The sequence below is a fragment of the Sinohyriopsis cumingii genome, chromosome 12 (assembly GCF_028554795.1).
Source record: "Sinohyriopsis cumingii isolate HCF-2022 chromosome 12, ASM2855479v2, whole genome shotgun sequence".
Taxonomy (NCBI): Eukaryota; Metazoa; Mollusca; class Bivalvia; order Unionida; family Unionidae; genus Sinohyriopsis; species Sinohyriopsis cumingii.
The window spans coordinates 92,500,999-92,525,942 of NC_142972.1; the positions used below are offsets into that span (position 1 = coordinate 92,500,999).

Genomic DNA, 24,944 nt, shown 5'->3' on the forward strand with positions numbered 1-24,944 from the left:
TCGGGTAACAGCATCAGCATCAAGAACAACGTACCTGGATGATCATGATTTTGAAACTCTTACGACTTTTGAGTAACTCGCAAGCGTTTGCTTGACGCTGGTGTTTTGGGTGTTGTTCTAACTGATCGTCACCTAGGTCTTGTTTGATTTTTTTTTAAAAATGGTCTCAGTCTTCGGTCATCAGATACAATATTTGTTATGTGATCCATGGAATCATAAGGCACGCGTGAGGTGAAGCAATATGTGTCATATGAGCCATGCCGTCATAAGTCACGTGTGAAGAAAATACAATTATTAGTGAGCTTCCATAGGTAAATATATTCGTCTAGTGGCGTGATACCCTTCCATAGTGTAAGAAGAACAAAGTAATTTGAGACAAATATAGAACGCCACCCCCACTTATCTGGGTAGTTGTATAGACACGGATGATCGCGACTAAATAGTTACTGAAGGATACGTTGTGATTACAATCACACGCAGTGAAAACCCATTCCGCTACGTATTTAGGATTCACTACTATTATTTCGCAAGAAATAATTATCTATTGAACGTCAATACACTGGAAACAAGTATTTCTTATCAAGTGTTGGATGATTAGTCACATGACTACCGATTTCCACGTAAATAATCACTAGGGGATATCAACACTTTCCTGACGTCAAATACTATAAGATGCATTTGTTTCTTTGGCAAAATACTGTCATTGAAACGAGGGCCACTATACGTGTATTAACCGCAAAGGGATGTACAAGGTGTAGATTGGTAAGTAATTGTATGTCTGGAAATGCATACATACATACATACATACATACTTACGCACGGTCGCGCATTATGCATGCATACATACATACATACATACATACATACATATAATTAACGTAAGCAATAATGTGTTTATATCGACCTGACTACATTATGGCCATGTCTCTCTGTGTCATTCTGTCTTGTTGTTATTATTTTGGGTTGAATTATGTAATTATTACTTTTTTGACACTTACACTTTCGTTAAAACATTTAGTAAAATCCCAAAAAGAAAACACACTGTACCGTTGGAGTTGGTATTTTTCTAAACAAATCACTTTTACATTGTAAGACATAGCTGTCACATGATAAAAACAAAGCCACTTAACACCATTCAGTGTTCAAATTCAGCTATTTGTGATCGAGAGTATTAAAACTCGACATTAGCCTCATAAATATATCTTCTCTCGGTATTTATGACACATTTAACCATTTTAAATTTGAAAGGAAGGTCATACATAAATTCTTATATATGTTCCAAAATAATGCCTCGGTAATCATTCAAATGACACCCTCCTTTTTCGTAATCCGATTTAAGACATTCGGTTAAGAGAGAGAGAAAGAGAGAGATATGTTCATACCAGATTTTCAACGTAAATGAAACTATACCGTATTTCTGACATTACGCCCTCAAAGATATACCGTTTGGAAGATGAGAATTGCATACGTTTGCTTTTATCTTAACATCATATTTATGTATTTAAATTAGTTCACTGCAAAACAAAGTTCAACTTAATTGTTAAGGTACCGTTCGAAAGTTCCCACGAGACTGTGCAAAAACATTGCAAATATTTATCTTGCTGGGTACATTTGTGTCACTATTTAGTTACTAGTCATTTTACTTTATAAAGAGCGAAATTGACCATTTTACTGTTTGATATCAAGGCATTGATTTGGATAAAATGTCTATACCGATTTATTCAAGACACCTTGCCAATTACTTTGTAATTACGAGTAATACATGAAAATATCTCCACATCTTGTCAAACATTTGTACGTATATCATTATGCATGTGCGTATGTAAGATGATAGGTGCTTCTTCTTTTTCTCCATTCGTCCATTTGTATGTCTGCCTGCCTTTTTGTCTGTCTGCCTGCCTGTCTGTCTGTCTGTCTGTCTGTATGTATGTATGTAGGTGCGTGTGTGTACGTTCGTATATATGCATGCATGCATGTATGTCTGTAATTATATCACCGTTTTAAAAATAAATCAAGTTCACATCTCTGCCTGTACAGTGCTTGATGAAAATTACCATTCACTACTATTGCTACTACCACAAGTAATATTAGTGTATCTCCGAGTCCTACTGTTTTCTCTTGTCCTATTGTATCTTCTAGTACAATCGTGCCTTATTGTTCTTGTGTATTTTCTTATCCATATGTATCTTCTAATGCCATCATATATTCGATTAGTACTGTATCATCCAGTACTACCTATCTTCCAATTCTATTGTATCTTCTAGTACTATCATATATTCTATTATTACTCTTTTCTACTACTACTACACGACTATTATTCTACTACTAATGTAATCTTCTAATAATAACATATCTTTTAGTACCAGTGTCTCTACTGGTGCCAATGTAGTACCAATGTATCTACTGGTGCCAATGTAGTACCAATGTATCTACTGGTGCTATCGAATATTCTAGTATTACACTATACCCTAACACTAATGTATCTTCTAGTACTCATGTATATTCTAGTACTTCGAGGATTAATATGATTACTATTTATGTAATTACTACCGTTACCAGTGCCAAGAGATTACAAAACCGACCATCATTATAAACATTGTAGTGACACATTCATCATGGTCACAACCACAAATAATCAATGACTACTGACATTCCTGCTGTTACCACAAGTACTACTGTTAATATTACTATAAATATTACTAGCACTACTAATATTACTACTAATACTACAACTAGTACTACGACTACTATATCAGTATCGACTTTGTAAAAGAGCATGTTACGTAAGAACTTTGAAATGATCAGCAGTTTGTTGGTATTTTGTCCAAAAAAAAACTATTATTTAAACGTTTCAAGGATCAAATGCGTTTGAGTCATTTCAGCTGTTTTGCTAATGCGGTATGATAGGCAAAATTATTTTCCTGTGCGTTCTTAATATATGCTTTTTGACGATGAATATTATTACCAGGCGGGACTTTATTTTTAAAAAAATCTCAAGCAGCAGACTTACAGACAACCCTCACTCTTCCTTTAATAAATTACATTTTACACATTTGACACACTTGACAGAATTGCACCACATTTATTCTTCCCATTTCGGTGATTCATTTAACAGTATTCAATTTGTCTTTTGTTACTGAGAACTTACTAATTTCTTTTCATGAAATATTAAAATTATATTTCTTTCAAGACTTTGCAGAATGTCTTTGATCAAACTTTATATTCTGTTAATTTCTGAAAACAATCGTGGATCTTAACCTTTACATGATCATAAAGGATATGCTTGGAAACATCGGCATGATTATGCCTGCGTGCATTTAGCTATGTGTATTTATGTGCAGAAATTGAAGGAGTGTTAACAACACTCCTGGCATAAAGCGTCGATGTGAGACACTTTAGTGAGAAGAAAACATGGCTTCGATTCTTGCATGCAATTTTCCATCTTCCTGTGTACCAAAATTTTACCAAGAAATAGACAGTTTTAATATCCGAGTGTTTTCGGTTGGCTTGGGTGATCATATGTTCTCTCGAGGTTAGCAATATGTACCTGTTTTTTTTTTTTTATTTTTTTTATTTTTTAACAACCATTTCATTATTTACCTGATGTGAATAAAAAAGTCTGTCTACGCTCTCTCATCATCTTCAACATGACAGTCATCACTATCCTTGGTTCGTCAATGCTGGATTCAAATGTAATGGGTCGAAGGGTCAAATCATTTTTAGATCACATCATTACTATCACTGCCTTGCTTATAAATATACAGTATATGCTAATACCACTTAAAGCATCCATCCATCCATATTATTATTATTATTATTATTATTATTATTATTTCTTTTTTATATTTGTTTTCTTCTCTAGGACGGCACAGAATCATTACCATAAGTCTTCCTGAACTCTTATCTCAATGAGCAGCCATGATTCTTTAAAGGATGCAGTCGTCGTATTTGGACTTCTTAAAGGAGAGGAAGATAGATTAGTCGATTTTGGGCGGAGGCTCGTCAAAAGGAACAAAAGTTATGCCCAAACTGTCTTCACAACGGAAGTCGACGGTTGGACTCCATTTCATGCTTTTGTGTTACGTGGAGAACGGAAGATGGTTAAACTAGCTCTGAAAGCAGGCGTTGATGTAAATTTCCCCATGGGTAAACCGGATGGTCTTCCAGGGAGTTGTTCCCCTTTACATTTGGCTGCACATCGCGGTGACGTCAGTGTGATTAGTATTCTTATTTCAAAGGGTGCGGATGTGAATGTTCGAGACGATACGGGTAGAACTCCAATATTTTACGCTTCAAAAAAACAAAACATACTGGCTGTTAAAGCACTAGTGCGTTCCGGTGCTGATTTAAAAGACTGTGATCCAGATTATAAACAAACAGAATCTTCACAAAGAAACACTGTAAACCCCATCACGTGCTTCCTGGCCTGCTCTGGGATACGCATCTAGCATCCATTTCCTCAGGACTTTATCTGTGTTAGGATACATTCTTCTGCTTTCTACAAAGTCGATAAATATGCATTTAACCTCTACACGTTTTGCCTGAAATGTCATAAATATATAACTGTTCATAAGAATCTATCTCACGCAAATTAATGTATCCCACCCTTTTTGCAAGCTAAGACAATTCATAGGAAAATAAATCATACATTTTATACTTTTCTATATTGCACACATACTATATTTTGCATGTTATAATACGTTTAACACACGGGGGCTCGACGCGAGCTTGATGATATAAAAGCAATAATCTAAATGAAACAAAATATAAAGAGTGACCACACTGCATCAGATTACCCCCATGACCTGTTCTGACTTATGACCGTGTCTATCGTACTATAAAAGAGACAAGGTAAGTAACCTCCAAAAACTTCGTTCCACACTTGATCCTCGATTTCCTTCTGTTATTTCCGGCTTTGAAGGCACGCGACCATAATCTATGGCTTTGTTTTACTCCTGAGATATCTTCCTATTCACCAAGCCATCATTGATTTTCCTGAGTTGCACCGAACTGAAGATACAGGCTCCTAAACGTACGCATTGCGCTAATTTTGCCTGCCGGGACAAAGTTGATACCCACACAATATATGAATAACTTACCTGTTGCATATTACATATGATTATATGAAAGATCCCGTGCCTTGATACCTACCCAAAATTCAAATTATATACGAATGAAAGATCCCGTACTTTGAAACTTACATATAACAGCAGTAATAAACGTTTAATAAATTACAGATGATTATTTGAAAGATCCCGTGCTTTGACACCTCTCACAAATACAATTCCATTTATAGTTCTTCAGATACAGTTCAAACTATGTAAATAAGAGGAGAAAAGTTTTGTTATGAAGGCATATTTTAATACTGGGCTGGAGTAACTGAATAACTGAGTGCACTTTTTCGCATTGTCACAGTTTGTATGGTTACAAAAATGACAGCGTTTTTAGTAACCGTCCGCAGCTTGCTATCGGCGATGCATAAAGTATTAGTTTCGAAACTACACTAACTTACCGACATCAACTCATTTTTAAGAATTACGGGTGTATTAACGACTTGTTCAACACAAATGAATGAAAGGTTAAAATGTAAATGCATCACTCACATATACTATATTCTAATAAGCTGCATGATCGCAACTAAATCATTGTGCTAAATAGCATCGAACATACATTTTCCATTAATAAGTCGAACATTAATCTCTTGGTATTGGTTGGTAATTTGTTACCTTATTCATAGTCCTAACTGTCCCTTCAATGAAACTACTGTGGTAATGGTTTACCTGGTTTTTCTATGTTGTTGTTTTCTTAAAATCAGTATTACCAGTTATGATCTTATTTTAGATATATGCATGGGTATGTCTATATGTATTTATTTTTTCTATTTATATCTGGCTTTTTCTCCATCTGAAGATCAAGCGCGTGCGACACGGGTAGAGGGAAGTGGCTAATGGTAAGATCAAAAACAAAGGTTCAGCAACTCAAAGGTCACAGAGTCATATTAATATCAGGAATGAAAATACAGAGGTCTCAGTGACACTTCCAATCGAATGCAGATAATCAGCACATGTGTTACGTGTATATACAGTTCTCTCACCCTGGTTTGAAAGAGTTCTGTCAAGAAGCCGACTGTTGTGCTTTCCGTTGAACTACTAGGAATATTTGCATTTAATTTCGTATATACTGGTATGTGTGATGGGGTTTAAACGTTCTTATTATTAGTCCATTAGTAGCGCATAGTCACGAGAATGGCGAAAGATGACCACTAGAACATACTATCTTGCCCCCACCGCACATCGCATGTTTGGTAAGTCGCGGAGCACTGTCGCTGGGAAACAGAAGTTTAGCCCGACCTGCGTAACATTAGACTAAGTTCCAGAACATCAAGACGTTTTTGTTGGATGTGGAAACCAACATTCATAACTTCATGCCAGAAGGGCAGAGTGCCTCTTCCTTCCAGTCCATGTTACGTGACGGTTTAGGGGCACGACTATGATTTAAATTTGCTATCGGATTCACATCACATGATCAACTTTGTAATCCTAGGTTGATCAGTTGGTGAATATTATTAAGCAAGCAGAAACAAGTCGAAACAACAAACACATGTGGCTGCAGAAGCACAGACAGATACAGCAAAAACGATAAACCAGAAATAAATAAAACAATAACCAGGATTGAAGCTATTACAGTTTCTGATTCTAATAAGATAAAAATAAAATAAAAATAAAAAACAACAACAAAAAATAAATAAAAATAAAAACAATCACGCAAGTCATCGACATAATTTCCCAAGTAGAAAGATGCTTTACCTTTACCGTATAATAAACATGCCTACTGTGTTACTGTTCAAACCGACTGCACAGCAGCATGGACTATTTGTACCAAGTCGTACTAGAAGGGCAGACTTGAAGTAGTGAGACCCTTATTTGTAATGAATCCACCACCGGTAGCCACTGCTAATGCAGTATCAGCAGCAACAAAAACAACATACGTAGCAATTACAAATGAAGTAACGGTAAAAATTAAAGACATTTTGCACGTGAACATGTCCGAATACCATAAGGTGCAAGAAAAACTAACATCCTTGCGGAACTGGACGAGCATGAAAAAAACCGCCATCGTCGTCTCGCATCCTGCTTTTGCTAATGAAGCGACTATGTTCGTGCAAAACCACAACAATCACATGTACCTGAATTCAAATTTCAAAAATGTATTGGCCAGTTGGAAAATCACATGGCAATTACCTCACACACCATGCAAAGACGCTCGACAAATACTGACAAACAAAATTCCTATAATTGTAAACGTGTTACAAAAGTTTGATCACGCTTAATCAAACAGTTTTCTTAATGCTCTTCGTTTTATGCAGCTAAGTGGTGACAAAGATAGATTTAAAACTGCTACACCTTAAATTCAGAGTGTGCCCGCTTTATTCTGAACATCAAAAATGTCAGCGCCATCAATTATGACATTAGTAGAGGCATTAAACTAATTCTCGAAACGCTGCAGAAATACACGGAGGTAGAAATGGGATGGACTTTCGAAATATAGGCGAAAGTCGCATTTCATCTGTTACCATATCAGCCGTTACGTAGATGAGTTACCTAGCAGCACCAAACTGTAATCCCTAGGTAGGTTATAAACGTGAAACACTTTGACAATATATGTTCTGAACGGGCAATTTTGTTGGCGTTGTGTCCGGTCTTTGATAACCAAGAGTTACACCGAAAATATCAACAACACCTGAGTGATCTCAATTTTGATGATATTGAATTTCCCTTGCTGGTTACCAACACTACACTGAACAAACTCGGTACACTTTATCCAACTATTTCTGTAAATATGTTCATGTAAGAGAAAAGCATTTATCCGCTGTCACTATCATCCCATGGACGTCACTGACGAACCCTGACATATTTGTTTCTGCAAAGTAAAACAAAAAGCATCATAATTGATATCACACTATTTATGCATAACTAACATTGCTTGGATATATCAAGAACGAACTAAGGTAATATCAATCCAGACGTTGCACGCATGCATTTAACAACAAAGAACTACTCATCAGTAACGACTTTTACTGCGGTGGTATCATTGAAAACTCTTTGCGTACAATCATGCCAGAGCCTGGTAAAACACTGTCAGATTTACTGCAGTACATTGAAAGATTAAAGTTATGTATATCATCTACGCTGATCTTGAATGTGAGAATGGTAATGTAAACAAATTATGCTTTTACAAACGAGTCCATCTATATTAACAATGACACAGGTGCGCCTGATACAGACCGAACTGAGCAACGCGTTGAGCATTTGTGGGATTTGTTATGTAGCAGTTCAATGTTATGGAACAACAGATCAGCCACTTTTGTATCGTGCTCAGGCTACTCCAGACATAGCTGAGGTGCTTCTCAGATCGATCGAAGTTACAGCCAAATGTATTCTAGAGCAGCTTTATCCACCAGCAAGCATAGCTATGACATATTATAACATTCGTCAGTTTTCTGCAGTCACTCACCACTGGATTTGTGAACAATCTGTCACTGAAGAGAGAAGTTATTCCACCTATAAAAAAACAAAGCCCTGGTTCCAAAGTTCGTGGTCGTTGTCACGTCGCGTGTCGGTAAATAGGTGCCACACACAAGGCATGCAATTTGCAGGTGAACAATTGTACTCCAAAAACAAAACTTCACGTGGTTCTTCATAACTTGCGTTGATTTGATGGCCACGGCATCAAAATCACTGATAAGCGTTATCCCTAATGAATGAAAACAATACTTGGTTCAAGAGCAATTTGTCGATTCGATACAGTATATGAATTAGACAGAGAACTTCAAAATCACACGGTACTTCCCACACAATACATAATTGCTGACAAGAAAAGGCGTGTATGCATGCGAGTACATGATGTAATGGTACAATTATTCAGAAACGCAATTGTCACCGATATAAGCGTTTTATTCATCGCTGTCTCCTGAAAACATGTCCGAAAAGGATTATGAGTACATAAAGGAAGTTTGTCAGCATTCGAAATGAAAAACATGGGTGACTATCACGATCTGTATCTCGCATCAATGTGTTGTTGCTCACAGATGTGTTTGAGAAATTTCGCGATGCTGCCCTGCATGTATTCAGGTTCTATCCCGTCCACTACTTCTCGTCACCGGGCATAGGATGAGATACATTATTGTCCAAAATCAAAATCGAGCTGGAATTGCTCACTGACATTGATGAGCATCTGTTTATCTAGCGATCACTTCGTCGCGGAATATCAATGTCGTCAAAGACACACTCAAGCCAATACCTTAACGTGGACGGGTATAACATCGCTGACCCCACCAGTTATATCATGTATCTGGGCAAGAGAAACCTTATAGTGGACAATGATGCAACCACTTCCATTTGGTGGATTTCTGAGGAAAGACCCTGCGAACACTGATCTACAAAAACATGATTACAATCATAACATCAACGGTGACTTAGAATACGCCTTTGAAATTGGCATGGAATATGGTATTCCATTTATATGACGCACACAACGATTATCCGATGACCCCAGAAGAACTGTCAGTGATCGGTACATGGTTGTCCCCGTATCAGTGAGTCAATGAGTCACAACGCAAACAGACTAAACACATCAAACTGGTGTCAATCTTAGGACCAGGCATATGTATGTACTGCATGTGCGAAATTTTTAGCTGTACTTGTAACTGGTTATGAGCGTAACCAAAATCCACGAACTGCTTGGATTTCGTCAGCAAGATTGCATAGCCCGAATATTCAAATAAATGCAGACCTACGCACAAAGGCCACCAATGACTTTCAAGCCACTTTTACAAACCAACGAACAACGCTGTGTTTAAAAAACCCACGAATAGACTGCTCAGACAAATCGAATTTAATCTTATCCGTGATAGTGAGCAAATCAAACTGGGAAAGCTCAATGCTGGTGCGGCCACTGAATCTAGAAAATCTTTGATGGTGGACGTATTGCCATTCATAGTAAATCAAAACTATATTTGACAAAACCAATATGTATGTATATATATATATATATATATATATATATATATATATATATATATATATATATATATATATATATATATATATATATTGGTTCGTCTTGTGCCGGACTTTCTGAATTGTTGAAGATACGCATGAATGCATTTTACAAAGGCAGTATCACACCGTTTAATCAAAATCGGTTACACCGACACTGACTCGCTGTTGATACATATCACCACCGATGATATGTACGCATATATGGCATTTCAAAGTTTGGTCAACGAATTTGATACCAACGAGTAAAGAAAGACCATCCGCTGTTAGTAAATCCCATAGAATGTTTGTTGGCCAGTTCAAAGACGAATGTTCTGGTAAACCAATCAAAGAGTATGTGGGACTGCGGCCCAAAATGTACACGATTATTGCTGGACAACAAACCATTAGAAAGGATAAAAGTCGTGTAACCGATTTTCAAGATCACTCGGACATCATAAATCGTTCGTCTACGTAAGAATGACATAATATCCATTCTGCTAGAGTCCGATTAAATCGCTCCACAATAGATATATCACGATAAACATTGACATGTCCGACACGGACTAGCACATGATATTTAGTTAACCAAAGTTCCCATAAATTCTTTACCAGGATCCACTTGTAACAATCATGGCTACGCTAGTCGGCCGCTTGCATAAATACGCTTGAGAGCATCTGCGACGCTGGCAGAATGTTGTGGTGTCAGCGGCTCTCCTCTTTTGTATCGGCAGGCCACATCATTAATGGTGAACACATACCTGTACATGCATACTTTACCATGTCGATCAAGGCGACGATCATATGGAAGAAACAATAAATCAACTTGATGAACCTCATTAGGTGTTTGGACATTAAACCGAGCTTTCTTGGTACTGGTAAATAAATTTTCAACAGCGCTTGTTTGGCCAATAATACTAGGGTAATCCCATGAGTTACCTTAGCTGTACTGATTAAATATTCCACGACGGCTTCACTTCTCCAATATCAACGCAAACGGTAGATTATTTTGGATAATGTCTGGCCTTTCGTGTTAATTGTGTGTTCACACCGGTAAAATTTAATTTTAACGAGTTGACTTTTGTCCACCGGAGGTTCTTTGGCCACTACCAAATGCATTTTTGGCTTCCACACCTCCGTTAACGACCCATAAGGAGATCAGTTCTCCCATTGTTGGATTAATAACATTAAAGTCATGGATAAGTTCAATATCAGCGCGCTGATGTCCATGGATATAATAGGATGCCTTATAAGAAAGTTCATTCTTGTAACACGTAGCATCGAAACGGTTAATAAGTACTTCAATGGGTTTGTTTGGTTATTAGAATCGATGCATATATCTAGCCTTGCACCAGGCCCATACTAATTGTATCCGGGAAGGTGCATGTTTTACCCAGACATTTACTCCATGGTGTCCCTGGTAATTTTGGTATCATCACCGCCGCCGATATTTTCTGCTTTCCTGATGAATATTGACTTCTTTGCTCCACCTGGAACACAAGTCACATAAACCGCTGATCATTGATTACATGTTTGAACTCGAGTTGAATTTGAAGTAATTGTTTTGGCAGGGCATCTCACATAATATCAAGATATGATTGTGCTACGCAATAATTTTCTTATTCAATGGCATCACGCAAAAGAAATTTGAACATGACTTATATCAGGGCAAAAACTTGAGAAACTTCTTTTCTTCATAAGCAACACCTGAACTGTCCAAACATGGTGATGGAACCAAATTGTCAATTCAATTCGTGCTCTAAACACGGGCTGTGCTGCGTCCGGAAAAATGCAACCGTTGTTGATATAGTTGTATGATGGTTAACCTGGGATCAGTTGTCGCAAAACTAAAATCGTTTGATATGGGCATTCAAGAGAATATTCTCAAGTGCAAATGCAAGGTCGCCAAAAATCTGACTGGGGTCGCCGACAACGATGGTATCAGATACAACGGCGTGTTAATTGCGTTTATCCAAGATTATGCTGATGCAGCCAATAGTGGGATGAAACAATACTCGGATCAGCATTTTGCTAAGGTACCCTCACCACCGATCGTAGTAACTTTCTTGAGTCAGATCTAATGAGCATTTATCAGGTAAAGGGATGAAAAGTATGGTGAAGCAGTCTTTGGAAGTGGTCTACTTATTCTAGCTTCGTTTTCTACTTCTTGTATTGTAAATGGTTTGGACTGACCTAAACGTCAGATCTTATAGTTGCACAAGTTCGGATCATATTCGTTTATCATAACTGTAGGTGAAGGTTGGTGAGTTGCTTTGGGAATGCTTCTAAATTATAAGCGATATCCTGGTCATGATTTTGCACCACTAATATGAACTACCAGTGCTACTACACATTCTGACACAGTTGCTTTACCAAAATCATTAATTGCCGGAGGTGAAAATTCAATTTGAAGGATTCAACATTTACCGTAACGGGAACATTAACCATTTTTGGCGTTTCTGATTAAGACTAGGTTTTATCGTTGTTATATACATAATGGAATTGATCGCGGTGATGTGTTCGTGGAATTGACCGACGGGGTGTTGGGCCAGCTGTTAACATTGGTAACAAGTTTGCTCCACTTCTGGTGGAACATCGGTATCAAAGGGGTGTCAATAATCCATCGTATGATCTGTCATATAACTTTATTAAGGGTCAAATCGAATGAATTGCCATTAAAATTTACTCTATTTACCACAACCAATTCCAGGTAAGCTTGGAATCATCGCACATGCACGTGAAAATGCTCAGGGATATTTTTACAGTGGCAGTCACCGACATATCACCGAATTTAGGTTCACCATCGATTATTTCAAACCCACTTTGACTCATTTGAAAAAAGGAAGATCTCGACTGTAATTCAAAAAGGATGTACTTGTAAGGGTGACAATTACTAGGCAAAAACGACTGTTAGATAAAAAACGTGCCGGCGAAATCGACTTCCTTTTAAATAGGAAGGTTTTAGACTACATGAACGTGCAATTTCCAGAAATTTAAATATTGCAGAGGCATAGTTTTTATAACTGTACTGCTACTGAGATAGTAAAAGAGCATACCTGGTTATAAATGCTTGTGATGATGAGGCCCGTCTGTCGTGCAATTAAATGTTGTTTTTGTTGTTGAAGGTTTAACGCCATTTTTCAGCACAAGATAGGCTATACATGGCGGCCATTATTAATGGTAGAGGAAGAACCCGGGAAAACCCCCGGAAAGAACCACCGACCCACGAGAAGCTAATAAATGATTGTATTATCAATACAAGAACTATGACGGACCATCAGTCTTACCGATGTGAAAAAAATAATCCAAGTGGAACAAAAGCTGAGGGAACGAAGTCGAGAAGAGAACCGCGTTGATCGTGAAAAAAAAAACGCACGTGTTTTTGTTCTAGATGCTATTTGCGGTCCGTTGTGGCAATGACTCTCGGTCTTGGTTTGACTCGAATCACACCAATATCAACATTTGCAGGTGCACCACTTGGTCATATTTTCGGAGCTATATCGATAGCAAGAGGTGTTTCCGGTGGTGCTAGAAAATTAATTCCGATGCGACTACATTCGTGTCTGTTCCGAATCGTTTGGGTTGCACAGAGCAGTCTCGATACTATCAGTAAACTGTACCAGGTAGCAATCGAAGGTAAAATGTTGCGGATGAGTTTGAGATTGTACATGCAGAAACGGAATATCACAGACAGTTATGAGCACAAATAAAAAACAGTGGTTAGTTATACCATTTTACTGTCGAATTGAAACAATCTTCACGCACAAGAGTGGTTTATCAAACAAAGCATCAGCTGGAATTGTATGTTGCCTTGGTAGTATCGATCGGCACCGAATCCATATTTTCACAGAATGCAGTGTTATCAAAGGCTGGTGTTTTGCCCTTTTTGGGAAACCCTTTGCGGTACTTCTATCTCTACGACGCTCTACCCCAGGGTCGGCAACCTATTGGACATAGCGTGCCACTTTTTCCTGGATTAATTACAAAAGGAACGAGCATATACCAACAGTAAGAGAGTAACACTGTTAAAATCGAGATCTTTGCCTGCTCTTCGCGTACCACATAAAAACTCTTGGCATGCCATCTTGTGGTTGCCGACCCCACCCCTATCCCCATGACTGGACTGGCTCAATCACGTGTAGTTTGTGTATGTGGTAAAACAATCAACGGGCAACACTCACTTATGGGTTAAATTGTAATGGGGATGGGCTGGGGGTAGAGGTCAGGACGGGTGGAATGGCCATAAAGGGAACAGTAAAGGCAAAAACCGTAGTTTGATACTACCCTAATAATGACACATAATACAATTAGACTATACGTGTACCTGGACGTCGACATTGTTACCTGTTTTGAATAACGGTACATCTTAATACTGTGCATCACTGTGCAACCAAAATAAAAAAAACTGCTCAGCAGGAATTGTTTCGTTTGCAATATCTGAGTATGTTAAAAGGCGGATGCATACACAAATATTGCGTAGATATAACTTGTTTCCTATTGGGCTGGTGCTGATTTGGCTTCAATTTTATGAAACTGGTGTAGATATGACTTGTTTCTTATGAGATTCGTTGATATATATATATATATATATATATATATATATATATATATATATATATATATAACAACATAAAAAGACAAGCAACTCAGATGTTTGAGTCCAGAAACGGCGAAGACTATGAATTTGTTGACAATTTAATAGTCTATGCGAACAACGTGGCTACAAAGAAATTTACAATCATAGTATAGAGAGCATTCCTTAAAAATATGCCCACAATTAGCTGAAAGATCCCATGCTGCGATACCTGTAAAAATACCAGTGATATACATATTAGAATTACGCTCTCCTGTTTATTGTTCTTCATGCACACGTTTCTGAATCAATGACATTCATGTTAAACATAATTGTCTGCCTTTGCTATTGTTTTCATTGTTGAATACATGAGAGAGTTTAAGCCATTCTTCCCAACCAATGCTATCTACAATTACAAAACAATAGCTCTTTGGCGAAACAAATCTTGCACAAACAGAGTTACTGACACCAATCAATATGGGTTTATTTGTTTGTTCGCTAAAATATTATTGGAGTACTAAATTCTGACTCCGTTTTCGTTTCAGTACAAATCGTTATATAATATTTATGTCCTTATATCACTCAGATATACTGGATATCAATAATCTGCGATATTCACGCTATAATGTGTGAAATATGGTCGAAAATATTGTGCACAATTTCATTGTAAATATTGTGTTAATATACCTCTTAGCTTTCCTCGTACTCCTGCTGTTTCAGCATCACTGACATATGTAAAATATAACGTCACCTGTGACTATACAACCATGACAAGTGTTGATTACGTAATTCTTATCTATACAACCTTGATAAGTATGGGTGACGTCATCCGTTTCTTTACAACCATAATAAGAGCTCGTGGCTTACTGTACTTGCTTTAAGTACTTTCAAGCCATTACAATGTGTAATTGTGTCACGCCATTAGACGAATTTGGATTCTCGTGGAGACTAGTGCTTCATACTACTTGCATTTTCCTAACACGTGCTTTCTCCTGCCATTGATCACATGGTACTTATTCTGTATTTTGTTTTTTATGAGTCTGCTGTAACTATAAGGTGTATATTAAGGTGCTGGCGTAGAAATGACGTATTCCTTCGGGGCATGTTGTTGAAATGACTTGTTTCTTATATGGATGATATAGGCAAGACTTGTTTCTTATATGACTAAATACTACTCTGTAAATATTTAAGCTGTTAAGCCTCTATGGTTTTAAACTAAATAACAGAAAATAGAAACAAATATGTTTCGTAAAATTATTATTTTTTCTTTGAATACAAAGTTTAAAATTTGAAAGGAACTTTCACAGTGTCGTGAATTAAATCCCAAATAGTCCTAAAAGCTTCATCACAAAACCAAACGAATACAGTGTTCCGCATAAATTTTACTACTGAATGTGCTGATATAGATTATCCAGAATGTCTTTGAATGAATTTGCAACAGTCCCCAAAGAGTTCTTAGTCCAAAAGTCAATGAGCACTATGTAATTCTAATTCTAGAATTTTATTGTCATAATTAAGTCTAGGTTTTGAACTAAAACCCATGTAAACGACCTATTGATTACTTAGTAATAAGACCAATCATATAGTACGATCATAATTGGCACGCTTGAATCTAGGAGGACTTGGGTTTGCGCTCTAAAATGGTCAATCAGTTAGTGGACGAGCAACATCTGCTGTACTGGGGTTTCACACGTTGTTATATGTTCTTATATGGGCTCTTTTATGTTCTTCTGGTTGAAGAATGTGTTGCTTGTTTCTCTTAAGCGAATTGATCCCAGCTACTTAGGTAATGTAAAGTGCTTCTCAGCTGTTCAGATAGACATCAATACGGATTCTCTTGCACACACATATGGAGCAATCAGCCTTAACGTGCACGTCCAAGCGGTGTACATGGGGTTGGCAAGTGGGGCGACTGCCCCAGGTCCTGCTCTTGACGGGGCCCCGCGCATCAGGCCTAAGGTCATCCTTTTGAGTTTGTCAAGCTATATTCTCCTGTAAATTGGAAACGTTGATACAGGCCGCACGTAAAGCACGTTGATCTAGTTTAGACATAATCAGTGCTTGCAGTTGCATACCCATCCATATACCGATATTCTGGCCCCGCGCGGTCATGGTCGGCCCTAGGCCCCGCGTACTCCTAACACCGCCTCTGTGCGCCGAATTTGGATTTACATGAAAGCTGATTTTAATAAATCGAACGCCTGATAACTGGAACTAACTTGGCAGATCTATTGCTAACACCAAGTGATATTGATGTTTAAACTGATATACTCACAACCAAACTATTAGAATTCTCAACTCTGCGTATTCCTTATAAAACTCTAACAATTCGCCCAGCCGATAAACCGTGGTTTGACTGCCAATTAAGCAAAATAAAAAGGAAAAGGGATATAGCAGGCAAATCTGCAGTCATTCGTGATCGGCCAATCGAATAAAACAAATTCAAGCAAATCAGGAATAAAGTAAACAACATGAAAATGTATACTAAACGGTAATGTAAGGATAAAATTGATGCTCTTTTAAAAGAAATGCCGCTAAAACATTTTGCAAAATAACAAAATCCTTTTTAAATTAGACAATCCTTCAAATTATATTCCACCACTTATAAATACAGGAAGTAATCCTTCGGTTTGCATCTATGATGAAACAGAAAAGGCTTCCTTACTAAACGATTATTTTGCCTTACTTTTAACTATTGATGATATTAATGTTCCCCTCCTTACGTTTCAGAAAAGGGAAAAGATGCTCTGATACCCTAAACGAAATTACTATAACTGAAAAAGAAATAAGGCTTTTATTAATTCCATTTCTGTCCATAAACACACTTTGACTGATGTTAAAATTATAGAATGCTTAAAGGCGTTAGTGAAATATCAGCACCACCAGCAACGCTTTGTAATAGATCATAGAAGGAAAACAAATTTCCAGATAAATGGAAACGAGATTGCCAATATAGACCAATCTCTTTACTTAGCTGTGTCGCAACAATACTTGAAAGATGCAGTTTTAAACTTGTATATTCATGTCATTACTTTCATACAAACCATCTTTTTTTAAAAGTATCAATCAGGATTCCTTCCTGGTAACTACACTAATTTTAAACTTACTGAAAAGTATCATAGTATTTGCAGTTCATTAGAACAATCCAAAAATTCTTGCATTGTAGAGTGTGCTCTATCAAAGCTTTCGACTTGGTCTGGCACACATGATTATTATTTAAATTGAAGGGATACAGAGTTTCAGGTAATTCTATAAAAAAATCAAAGTTGTATAAGTAATAGAAAACAAGCGGGGGTTTTGTATGATATTTTTTCAAGGGAAATGATTATAAATGCTGGTGTGCAGCAAGGATCCGTTCTTGCACTACTATTGTTGAAAATCCTTGTAAACGATATTGACGATGGTATGAGCTTTCTCACTCGTTTTTTCCAGATTACTCATCTCTGCGTTATTCATCCATTTATTGTGCTGAAATAGAGCTTGTCATGAATGATGGCATAATAAAACTGGCTTTTACAGTTTAATCCACTTAAAACAGTGGATATGTTTTTCACAAACAATAACGTAAAAATAATTCTGAACATGTTTTTTATAATATCGAACTTAGATATGTGGATTCTCATAGCCATCTAGGATTAATACTTTTATCAAATACCAAATATATTTTCCTATCATACGTGTTATTCACAGCGATTTTTTAGGGGTTTCCATAAGTTTTTGAAATTGAAGAAAGAAGCAAGCAGCTATCCTACTTAGTTTCACATTCTATAAAAACAAAATGTCAGTAGACACAAAGTAATTGATCCCCAAAAAGAATTACAGTCGAATCCGTAGAAAAAAGAAACAGAAAGAAAGACAGTTTGATAAAATAATGATCAAGTATTTGCATCACAAAGCAGCTGAACATCCAATAATGCCAAGGAATGACAACTTTGTAAATCAAAGTCACTACACTTCATTCAATCCTGCGGCGAGAAAAAGGAAGTCATTTCGCAGGTGGAAATCATGAATTTGATCTTGATGATGTACTAAAAAATGTAGTTTGTTCCACCTTAATAGTTTGACAATGAAATCATTGCTGCTTACATTACAGCCATTGTCCGTTTAAAGGTGGATTTCAACTTGTAATCTTTGGAGACTGAGTAATTTATAATGACACCGATAATTGCACATTACACCGATCACCAGGACGCCACCACCAACAAATCTGAAAAGCAAATTTTGAACTTAGTCCAACGAACTTTGCTAAGGGGCTATTTTGACTTCAACCAGTGGCGGACGTAAGAAATGCAGTTACCAGTACCAAGACAAGAAAAGGCAACTTGATACTAAATGTTAATTGACAGGACTCACTCACAATTAAAGTTCAAGTAAAGTCGTAAACATGTGATAGATGTAGCCTTAAAATCAGGTCAAGATCAAAACATTCGTTTCAAAACAACGAAATGAACACACGATTTTATTTGGTCGGATCATGAACACTTTACCGTCAACGAATACAACTTCATAATCAGAAAAAGTGGACGGATTTGCAGGACAGAAATATAATATAAAAATTTGAACTAAAAATTATGAAAAACAATGTGATGGCTTCAGGATCAATGAAGTTGCTTGCAATGCTGCGCATTGCGTCTAGACTGATGCTGAACATTCTTACACCAGAGGCTTAGCACTAAATTGTTGCTGTTTATCTTTTATCAAATTGGGTTCCATTCATTTGCCTATTTATGTATCTTATCCGCTCACTCACAAACCACTTTGGAATATATTAGATTCACCGATACCCACATAACAAAGGAAGAATATGCTTTGAGTGTCTTGACCTGGTTATAGGGATTTTTAAAGTCCATTCCAGATGTTCAAAAATGGTCGAAATATTTGCAAAATTTTACTCTGAAATGTTAACCAAAGCTGGACGTGTCTACCTTTACTTGCTTTGATGATCATTTACGTGACCGAAAGTTTATTCACACCGCCCTACACACATTCTGATCGTGTGCATATTGGGATAAATGTGTTCATTCCCAAAGTTGAATCAGAATCCGCTTACTTTTCCATTGTTTAAAATCTTGTCTAGCCTTTATATTCAATTCGTTTCACTCACTGCCGTCCATTTTGAAACGTTTCCTGAAAGACTGTTTTTACTATATCATTTTTTATTATTTGTTCAAGGTATATCCTTTAGCCGGTATAACGTATGACCTGAAGACATTTCTCAGGACGCTTCTTGAGATCAGGAATTATTGGGTTCTTGTTATAAATAAGTTGCAATATTTTTAATATTTATAGTACAATAACTGGTTATTTAAACTCTATATGTGCAAATGCATGCTGACCAAACAGAATGCGTATTGTTTTTCCCCGTGCAATTTTGGTGGTGAGAAAGGAAAGTAAATTCTTCGTCTTGAAACATCGTCCATCAAAAACAATTCACTTTGTTGTCGTGACAAAGTCATATAGAAACATACGTCTTACATTTGGTGCACGTAAGGAAATACGATCATGTTATTTAATGAATGAAAAGATGATTCTATATTCATTCGTAATTTTTTACATTTTACTTACGCAATAGTTTTCGAAAGCTACTTCATCGTGGTTTCTATATATCTTTTGCATGCACGATGAGCCGAAACAAATTTAGATATTTGGTGCAAAATATTTAATTCATAAGTACTAGTAAGTTACTACCAGATCACTATTTTATATCTTCTTCAGCTGAGATGCACGATTATGCACTATTATTTCCTCGCTGAAAAGGAAACCTTTTCAGCGAGGAAATAATAGTACATAATCGTGCATCTCAGCTGAAGAGAGATTCAGCGAGGAGACAATCACACAAGACAATTATGTAACTTCCAACCAATATACAACACAATGACATGGTGAACTATTTTCACATGAAACACGCATGTTAAATTGAAACTAATATAAATCAATATATATGCAAATTCACCTGTTTGTCAAAGTCATGTAAATACTACAATCGCATAGCAAACTACATACAGTTCCACATTAGGAACGCAGGTGAAGGAAATATAGCTGTCGGTTGACGTATATCCAGATGTATCTGGATAATAACGCAGTTCAGAAGGATTAAGAATATATTATAAATTATAATAAGCTGTTCTAAACAACATTCCCTACACAAAGTACAGCACGGTTTACAATCTAACGGTTGAATATGTAAAGAAACTTAACGGTACACAACTCCTCAGAAAACACGATGTAGGAAGTTTTTGTATATACTGGGGTTAAGCCCCTTTACACGTTACGCCGTTCATCTTGTTAGTGCCAGTCAGATAAATGAAGCATAGATCTATTTTCCCGGGTATTGTGAACTTCAATGTTTGGTGGATAATATACAAGTAAGTCCTTGTTCACGATGTACAATATATTCAGATGCTCATTTGTCTCTTAAAGGAAACGGCTTATACTAATTTTTCATAGGTTTTGTACCTTAAATTAGTGAACAGGTCGCTGATGAGGCCAATGAAAGCACGGAATGCTCGTTTGCACGAGGGATAAGGGACGAATGGGACATCTTCAGAAGGGTTGATGACACGCGCTTTTCTGGCTTGCCTCTTGATTTTTTCAGCCGCTATGCTGATAAATTCGCACCACTTGGAGCCTTTGTGCACGGAGGAACGCAAAGTGACTCGATCGCTTGCTGTTTGTTCCCAGGAGTCAGGGTTTATGTTGAACGCTTTCCATGCAGCGTTCAGATTGTCTTTGAAGCTTTTCTTCTGACCTCCGTGGGATCGCTGTCCTTGTTGTCGCTAAGAGTCTCTTAGGCAGCCGGTGGCCTGGCATGCGTACAACATGTTCCGCTTAACGTAGCTGAGACTGCTTCCGGATGGTGTGGATGCTAGAGAGATCTGCTTGGGTAGTTACCTCAGTATCTGCAACCTTGTCCTGCCACTTGATGTTGAGGATTTTACTGAGACTTGTGGTGTGTAAGTGTTTCAGCTTCCTGGCGTGGCATTGGTACACCGTCCACGTTTTGCATGCGTAAAGTAGTGTGGGGAGAACAACTGCCTTTTAGACCTTTAGTTTGGTCTGGATGCTGATGCCTCTTCTACTACAGACGTTCGCAAGCAGTCTGCCGAAAGTTGCGCTGGTTCTGTCAATGCGGAGGTTTACCTCGTCGTCAATATTGACGCTCTGTGACAGTGTGCTTCCAAGGTAGGTGAAGCGGTTCACTACGTTGAGTTTTTGGCCGTTGACGGTGATGTTGGGCTTAACAAAGTCTTTTCAGGTACCGGCTGATGCAGGATTTCCGTCGTCTTGATACTGATGGTAAGACCGATGCTTGTGCGGGAGCTGGAGAACATGACAACGATGTGTTACAGGTCGGCTTCTGAGCCAGCCATCAGCAAGAAGAATTCCCCTGATTGTGTCTGTCATAACCTTGGTTTTCGCTTGAAGCCTCCTGGGGTTGAACAGTTTTCCATCTGTACGGTACCTGATGCCGAATCCAGCTTTTCAGTAGACTGAGCGGTGTCGGTGCCAGAACACAACCCTGCTTCACGCCATTGTTTACTGGGAATGGCTCAGATGTGTCTCATTTTTCCTGGACTCGTGTCTGCATACCGTCGTGGAAATGCTGTACCATGGAGATAAATTTTCTCGGGCATCCTTACTTGGCCATTACCTTCCAGAAGCATTCTCTGCTGACAGTATCGAAGGTCTTTGTAAAGTCGACGTAGATGGAGAAACGATCGGCGTTTCGCTCTTGGCATTTCTCTTGTAGCAGCCTCGCAACATACACTATGTCGTTGGTCCCAAGGTCTTTCCGGGATCCACACTGGCTTTCTGGCAGGAGTCCCTGGACAAGGTGCATAGTGTGGCGGTTCAGAACGAGTCTGATGAGTATCTTTCCTGCCACTGAGAGCAAGGATATCCCATGGTGGTTGTCGCAGGCCTGACTGTTCCCATTGAGCTTATACAGGTAGATTATGGAAGCGTCTATGAATTCATATATATATATATATATATATATATATATATATATATATATATATATATATATATATATATATATATATATATATATGTGTGTGTGTGTGTGTGTGTGTGTGTGTGTGTGTGTGTGTGTGTATGTGTGTGTACAAACTAATTTCGATTTTTAACTTTACTGCGTGACAATTCTTAGGCGCCTGTGTTCCCATGTTGTTTCCTAGCGCCTTTACTAATCCTTAATTACATTTGTGGACTCTTTGCTGATAATTCTTCCTTTCATTATTCATTTACACCTCTTGGTTAGTCATCTTTGCAATTGATTAGTGATTATCGCCTCCTGTTTAGTCATCTCCACATCTTAATTCTTCATTTGAATTTATTCGATATTCATCATCAGCGTTTGATTATTCACGTCTCAAATTCGACTTGTGAGTATTAATTTCTCATCTATCATTCTATATTTGTTAGAATGAGTATATATCAGTAGGAGTATATTATAATAATCCCTACATCTTGAGAAAATATCTCTCCTTTCAATTTTGCCAGCAAAAATTATGCGACAATTAATACTTCCAATACCAAATTACTAACACATAAGAGGGTGAAATCCAAATGATTGATATAGTTTGACCAACTAGTTATTTTGTAATTGTGAAGAAGGCCGATCATTACTTGACGAGAAATTAACCATGATGGAAAAAAGAAAACAATATTTACAGTTTTTCTTTTCTTGATTGTATCAATATTTTTGGAGCTCCAGCACATTACTTAAGCAAGATCAAGTGGTCTTTTTCAAAGAAAAAGTCATATATTATTAATAATAGTTGTTGGTTAAGTTACTGCAACGATACTAACCATATTGTATGGCAAAGAGTCCAAACAGACTGTAAATAACACAAAGTTGAAAAACTGTATATGTATTCTCTTAATTCAAGGGGAAAATTGCGTTGACAAAACTGATGAAAACTCGCAAATGGTAGCCTTCAAATACCTAGTGAAATGTACCGGTTTTTAAAAGTGTTAAAACTGTGACGGCTGAATTATATTCCCTGCTTAATGTCTTTGTGGGAGAACACTTGAGCTGAATTTCGTATCCCCTTCAGCCAGAAAAGATCCTCGATACAAGGTATCTTTACTGCGAACGTTGACATATTCCACATGTTTATCATAGTATATACATCCATGCAAGTGACTACAGTAGCATACAAGTGTGAATACTTTACGCAACTAAAGAAAGTCTAGATGTTCAGTTTTGCTTTAGATGATTGATGCACATGTGGAACAATGTTCACAACAGAAAGACAGGGAGAATCTCAGGATCAAGGATTAGAAAATAAATTTGACGTTATGAAAGTGGTACATAAAATTTAACTTAATTGTGTGTATATATATATATATATATATATATATATACATATATATATATATATATATATATAAATATATATAAGGAAAACAGGTCGGTATTTAAAAATACATTTTTTTTATATGTTTCAAACATATTCTGTTATGGTTGATACGGCTTTTACTGAATTCATCATAGGAAATTTGGGAACTATTTTCTTTATCCCAAAAATAAGTTCATCTTCTTAAAATTTCTAAATGCAAGAATAAATTGGCTAAACAAATTACAGTATTTAAAAGTAATACAACTGGTGGAATTGACCTTTTTCAGGTAGATGAATATGAAATTGATAGAGTGAAGCCTCTGACTGCATCGATTGGTTGCCAAGTCAACAAAAAGATGAAACAGTGGTCTAAGAAATGCCAAACTTATATTAAGGCGCCAAACTCAATGACTCGACCTGCAGTAAAGGTGATAAGCACAGGTACTCATATACTTTCATATAATTAGTTTTGGCTATTATTGTTTCAAGGCAATAGTTGAAAACAGAAAATCTTAGCCATTTTGTTTGTTTAATTAGTAGATTTATTTCTTATTGATCAATGATATTTGGTATGCAAAAGCATCTTATGGAGTACATGTCATATAGGTATATGACTTTGACTTAACTGCATTGGTCTAGTAATTTATTGAATTTAGATACATTTTTGGTAGTGTACACTTTTAATTTTCATGCAAGATAGCATAAATTCCAGCTTTGATGAATATATATTATAACTTATAGGATCTAAAGTATTTGAAAAGCTTGAAGAGATTGTGACCAGCAGACAAATGAGAAAAGATGTACCAATGCTGTCATCTGTACAACAAACTTTAGCACTCGATAGATACCACTCCGTGATCAATCATTTTGCACCAAAGATGATTTGTGTCACCTATCATGGAATGCTTTCAAGGTAAATCTTACATTATTGCACACAAAAAAGATACTGATTCAGGGTTTTCAGAGTTTTGTTTATAGTTCAGTATA

General features: G+C 37.0%; 1 protein-coding gene across 1 annotated transcript; it reads left to right on the forward strand.

Moving 5' to 3' along the window:
• The first annotated feature begins 353 nt into the window (after positions 1 to 353).
• LOC149786985 (ankyrin repeat domain-containing protein 37-like) lies at positions 354 to 4,656 on the forward strand. Its single transcript, XM_089978313.1, has 2 exons — positions 354 to 762; positions 3,863 to 4,656. The coding sequence occupies exon 2, from the start codon at positions 3,909 to 3,911 to the stop codon at positions 4,446 to 4,448; it is 540 nt and encodes a 179-aa protein (XP_089834439.1). The 5' UTR covers positions 354 to 762; positions 3,863 to 3,908; the 3' UTR covers positions 4,449 to 4,656.
• The last annotated feature ends 20,288 nt before the right edge of the window (positions 4,657 to 24,944 follow it).

Excerpts from the sequence above, each read along its gene's own strand:
- LOC149786985 (XM_089978313.1), top strand. The coding sequence starts at position 3,909 with ATGAGCAGCCATGATTCTTTAAAGGATGCAGTCGTCGTATTTGGACTT.